Here is a 5,429-nt window from a genome sequence, read left to right as displayed (position 1 = left end):
CTCCTGTTAATCATATCATTACTATTACGGTCTCCGCATAGTGATTTTACCCCTGCCACCAGAGCGCCCACCAGTGGCGTGTTTTTTCTCCTTTTTAGTTGCAGCCTCAGGGAGCCATGGGCAACACTTCATACCAAGTTTCGTTTTCTAATCTACACGTGCCGATGCCGGAGATATAAAACTTCTTCATTTTAAAAGAAGCGCCACCTTCGTGCAATGACCTGAGATTTGTGCACGAGCCTAAGGAAGACATGAGGAACTATGACCCAAGATGTTTGGGACTTTCGCAAAAAAAAAACAATCTAGGCCGGGAAGTGGGCGTGGCCTATATATGGGCAGATGCAGCTCCATTCACCGAACGTGTGATATAATATATTTGAATGTGCACAAACTATGCCGGAGTTATTACCTCAAACGACTTTGCTTAAAAGTAGCGCCGCCTAGTGGCCTTCCTAGTGGCCGCCTGAAGCCCACACATTAGAATATATAAAGTTCCACCAGGCCCCGACAAGTTTTGCCCAAATAAAATTAATTCCTGATGTTTATGTTCCAGGGGTCAAAATACGTCAAGGGGCCACAACATTAATTAATAATAATAATTTTGAAAAACAATAGGGACCTTCCAGTTTGATACTGGCTTGGTTCCTAAATATACCGCAATTGCCTGATCAATCAAGGCTTTGTCAATGTTGGCAAAGGCAATTTCTTGTCCGAAGAATTTGACATAGACGGAGGCCAGAGGTGTGCTGCTGGGCAGAGACCTCAACTCAGACAGCTGTTGAAAGAGGAAACACACAATGCAATCAATAGCCTGCACATTTACCATGTGCCATTTTATGCTATTATATCCTTATATTTGCGACTTCCTGGTGTTGAATTGCTTACAGCCTTAATGACACGCTTCATCTTGGTCATCCTGTCAGCATTGTCAATAAGTGCAGGGTTTTTCAGAAGAGCCTCTTGGAGTCCCTCAGTTCTTACTCCAACCTAGGAAAAATTCAACATGTTAAAAACATTCATTTAAAATGAATTATAGGAATGGTAATTGGTAAGACTGTATTGATATCAATGACATTGTCAGTTCTTATCGATTCCCTTACTGATTCCTGATCAATTTTCTGTGTGGGGAAAAAAAGTTGTTCCTACACAGGTTTTTTAGCGCCAGCGCAACTGTTTTATTATCTCTGAGTCTGAACACAGTGTAGAAACAGAGTAGATAAAAAAGACTGTAGCAACAGTCTGTCTGTTATCTTTGAACAGCATTTTATTTCCTTTAAGCTTTCTTAGTCATAGAAACATCTGTTTCTAGCAGTGTAGAGTTTGACATCTTTGTTTTGCAATGCACAACTGTCAAAAAAACATTGCAGCATTGATAAAGGAATTGATAAGCTCTGAGGCATACAGTTATGATGGATCAGACAATTTGGAACGGGTTCTCAACTGGAACTGGTTCTCAATTACCATCCTAATGGTTGAATACTTAAAAAATAATGGGGAGGTACTTTCTCTTTTTTTACCTCCAGAACATCGGCAGCAGCTCCAGCAAGGTATGCGCTGGTCTTAGCCACAATAGATCTGGGCAGAATGGTGGCAGCATCATTGATGTAGAAAGCACTGGCAGCAGCACCAAGCATCAAGGGACCTAAAAAATGTTGATGAGATGTAGTTAGTTAATGCTACAGAAAAAAAGAAACTTTAGGCAACTTAAACTAGATGTGACATTGGCCTTACTGTTATAGATATCCACGTGGATGGCCTTGCTGAAACGGAAGCTCAGTCTGTTCAGCTTTGGGCTCAGGATTTTAATGGCAATGTTGCAAGCTGCAGCACTGCAATGAAAACATAAAAGAGCTGAGTAAGCAGACATCAGGAGATGGACTTGATGATAAATGGGAATCAGAGAGTGCTCTTACACTGAGGCATGGATAGCGGCGGTACTCCTTGTCAGGGACTTCATGTGAGAATAAAGGAAGCTTGCTACCTGCAGATTCTCTTCTGTCTTCACAATGTTGGCAAGACTTGTCACCAAACCCATTGCAGGCCTTGTCTCAAACAGCACAATGCTTGCGAGCATACGGAGCTCTGGGTGAAGAGCCTTGTCCATGTAGAGCTGAAGAGCCAATTCCTGGATCTAATGTACAAGAAAAAGCCAACTCAGCATGGAGTTATATGAAAAACTAGAAAAGCTTGAAATACTCTTAGGTGTTAAAAATGTACCATTCTAGGCTCCTTCTTTGCAATATTCCTTAAGGCCATGATGGCATTAGCATGGACTTTCATGGGCAGAGATGCAGCTGCAGTGCCATGTATGGGCAGGATCCTTGTAATCGGCTTAAGGCTAGTAGCCTGGCCAGCATTACCCAGAACCTTCACGAGCAGGATTATATCCTGGATCTCATCTTTAGCAACAGCCTCTGCAAGGAGGTCCTGGATGGGCTGTTGGTGAATATGAGAAATTAAGATCTAATTTTCTCATCCAGAAATGTGCCACAGAGTTTGAATTTATTTGAAAAGAACAAGGTTTGATCACCCTTATGAGCTCTGCAGGGCAGACAGCCAGCTCAACACAGTGTTTTGAAATCATGGTACCATAGCCAAGGAGGACGATCTCACGCAGAACAGGGGTTTCCACTATTTTGCTGTTGATTGCCAGAGCCTAGAAGAGAGAATCAGAAATGTGTCATATCTCTATTCTTATTACCGACAGAATAACTTGTTTTGTGGTTTACCTACCTCAACCAGCTTGATGGCTTCAGTGTTTGCTGTCACCATATGAATGGATGCAATCAAAGCCTGAGCTACTTCAGCAACAGTCAGGTCATCAAGCAGGAATTTCTCCTTGATGAATCTCATAGCAACAGGAGTTCCAATGGCAGGGATGGAATCCAAGATCCACTGTCTGAAAGATGGAAATTGATTGAGTGAACCTGTATACAATATACATATATTTTTACATCTTATTTAAACGTTCAAATACTCTAAGTCACCTGAAGGCAGGTTTCAGTCTGTATTGTCTCCAGAGCATTTCCAGATCTTCAAAGCGGGCTGCACGCAGGAGCTGAACAAGTTCCAAAAACTTCAAAGGGGCATCCTCATGGACTCTCTCCACATTGTTGGTAACCAGGTGATTCAGAATCTCTACAATCTAAGAATACAAAATTTAAGGGAAAGTCACTTAACATAGTAAAGATTCACATATTTTTCATCACTTCACTGATCTTTTAAAGCAGTCTGAGATTATACCTGGGCCTGTACATTGTTGATCTTGATGAGCTGAATGGGTGTTTGAAGAAGCTCAGTGGAAAATTCATACTTTAGAGATCCACGGTGAAGATACTGGGCTTCAATGGGTACAATAGTGGCCCTCTGAATTTCAAAGAACACCAAGGATTGCCTTGAAAGTAATACGAAAAAGGTTAATCTGCTGCTCCAATAAATTAAAAATTGACATTGTAACATTACCAGTCTCTATCAACGTACTTGGTCTGCATCTGAGCAGCTCCATTCAACTCAGTAAAAGGTGAGAACTGGATCAGCTCATTGACAGCTGCCTCCAGTATCAGGATGCCGCTAGCAACTGGCTTCAAGATGTAGTTGTATGCTGTGGCTCCTCTCAGGTTCTTTGAATCCTGTGAAGATGAACCACATAGTTTATAATTGTGCAATATTCTCTACATTTGTAGATGTATGCATGACACAAAATGGGTCTGAACCTACCTGCTGGCACTTTGCACATTTCTCAGTGTATGCCAACCCCAAGTCCTTTATGATCTTTTCCTGACAGTGGTTCAGATCTCTGGTCTTTGTCAAAAGGATGCGTTCAGCCTTGTCGTCTTCAGTGATGGCATAGAGGGTCTTGCACACACCCTGAGCTCCAGCCTAATGAGAAAAGCATACATTTACTAGGGAGATTCAACTTCTTGTAATGGATTTTTAATCAATACTGGAGGATCTTTGACAAACCTCCTGCAGCTCGTAGACATTCTGTGTCTTCTTGATGTTGAGCTGAAGGACATTCAGGATACCTCTGTGAACGTTCAGCACCATTGTTGAAATTCCCTCTGGGGCGAACATTTTTCCAACAACACCATTGGCATACTCAAACTTGATGGGAATCATGAGCTGAGCTGCCAAGGCTGAAGTCAGTTTGGTTGCTGGAACTAAAGGATCCTTTGGCCAGATGCCACTGTACTCAAAGAGCTCAGGTTCAACAAGCTAAAGTGTAAAAATAAGATTTATTAGTGGGCAGTTTGCATTTAGTAAGAAGACTGTTTCTTGAACATGATTTTGATCTTTACCTTCAGCATATATATATTTTGGGCTGCAGCGCTGATGAGAACTTTGCTGCTGACTTTGAGCCCGGCTTTTGCCAAACCTTCCTCTGGCAGACCGCCCAGGAGCAGTGCCTCATACTTGTACACGTATGTTTTACCGGCAGCAAACTCAGGAGCTATAAGAATAATTTTACACTTAAACTATTTGAGTTATATATGACACCATATTAATTATGATATAAAGAGATTTTAAATGTTGCAATGCATTGTTTATCTAATTATTTATGGGTTTCCATATATTGTTTGGAGAAATGGAAACTGTCCTTTAAGATTACAGTATAATCTAATATAAAATAGTGAACTTACCAAGGTTATGCAGTTGCCCCGCTGAAATGAAATTGAAAAAAGAAGAATCCATCAAGTAAGTTTTGAAACTATTAAATCTAGTTTTAAACATTTTAGCTTTTTTTTATTACAAAAATGCAGTGTAATTCTATTCTATTGTAAATAATAAAATGTAAAAAATAAAAAAAGTGAAAGTGAGAAATGTTAAATGTGGAATAATTTTGTTTTCACTAGATCTGATTGGAGAATATTGAGATCTTTTCTTCTCTTTAAATATCTAGTGCAGACGATATACTGTGTATTTGTCTCATAAATGTATCCAGTGTACCCATTATAAAGCTGTAATTACTCTTATACTGACCATTTTTTGTCTCTTCCTTCTCATAGCAATGATAGATTGCATTCGCTGTCTTTTTTTACAGACCTTAAGCTTGCAATACAAGTAAAGTAATCTCACTTTAAAAGTAGGATCAACCAGTTAGCACTATAGCATAAAAGCATCATTTTTGCTACAGGTACCTAATAAGAGTAAACAGATGTAATTTCCATTACATCTAAATAAAAGTTTAAAAATTAAGTTAAAATGCTTTTCAATATTAAGTAAAAACAGACAAAAAAGTAATTAACTTAAAAGTCTAGCTAGTAGTCTTTCTAAATTAAATAATCTTTTTTTGCATAGTGTTATATATTCTCAGCATTATGGTAATTGCGGAGAAACAGCGTATTTACTTCCGGTTTTCAAAATAAAGGTATTAAGAACAGTAAGCTATAATTCGAACCTACATTTAAAATAAAATATGTTACATTAAA

The 5,429-nt window shown here is 39.3% G+C and overlaps 2 protein-coding genes across 2 annotated transcripts in view; one reads left to right on the top strand and one right to left on the bottom strand.

Annotated features, from left to right (window-relative positions):
• Positions 1-4,661, bottom strand: part of LOC118321529 (vitellogenin-like) — a gene marked incomplete at its 5' end in the record, with an annotated part of 13,437 nt that extends 8,776 nt beyond the window's left edge. Inside the window, 15 exon segments of the mRNA XM_035652885.1 lie at positions 656-775; positions 886-987; positions 1,518-1,642; positions 1,732-1,829; positions 1,914-2,131; positions 2,218-2,436; positions 2,531-2,656; positions 2,734-2,899; positions 2,988-3,145; positions 3,244-3,394; positions 3,481-3,629; positions 3,718-3,879; positions 3,964-4,215; positions 4,299-4,450; positions 4,641-4,661. Coding sequence (XP_035508778.1) covers positions 656-775; positions 886-987; positions 1,518-1,642; positions 1,732-1,829; positions 1,914-2,131; positions 2,218-2,436; positions 2,531-2,656; positions 2,734-2,899; positions 2,988-3,145; positions 3,244-3,394; positions 3,481-3,629; positions 3,718-3,879; positions 3,964-4,215; positions 4,299-4,450; positions 4,641-4,661 — 2,219 coding nt within the window.
• Positions 1-5,429, top strand: part of LOC118321533 (palmdelphin-like) — a gene marked incomplete in the record, with an annotated part of 31,524 nt that overhangs the window by 3,654 nt on the left and 22,441 nt on the right.

Source organism: Morone saxatilis, unplaced genomic scaffold (genome assembly GCF_004916995.1).
Source record: "Morone saxatilis isolate NCDOM2014 unplaced genomic scaffold, NCSU_SB_2.0 Contig12, whole genome shotgun sequence".
NCBI lineage: Eukaryota > Metazoa > Chordata > Actinopteri > Moronidae > Morone > Morone saxatilis.
This window is presented reverse-complemented; position numbering and strand designations above follow the sequence as displayed.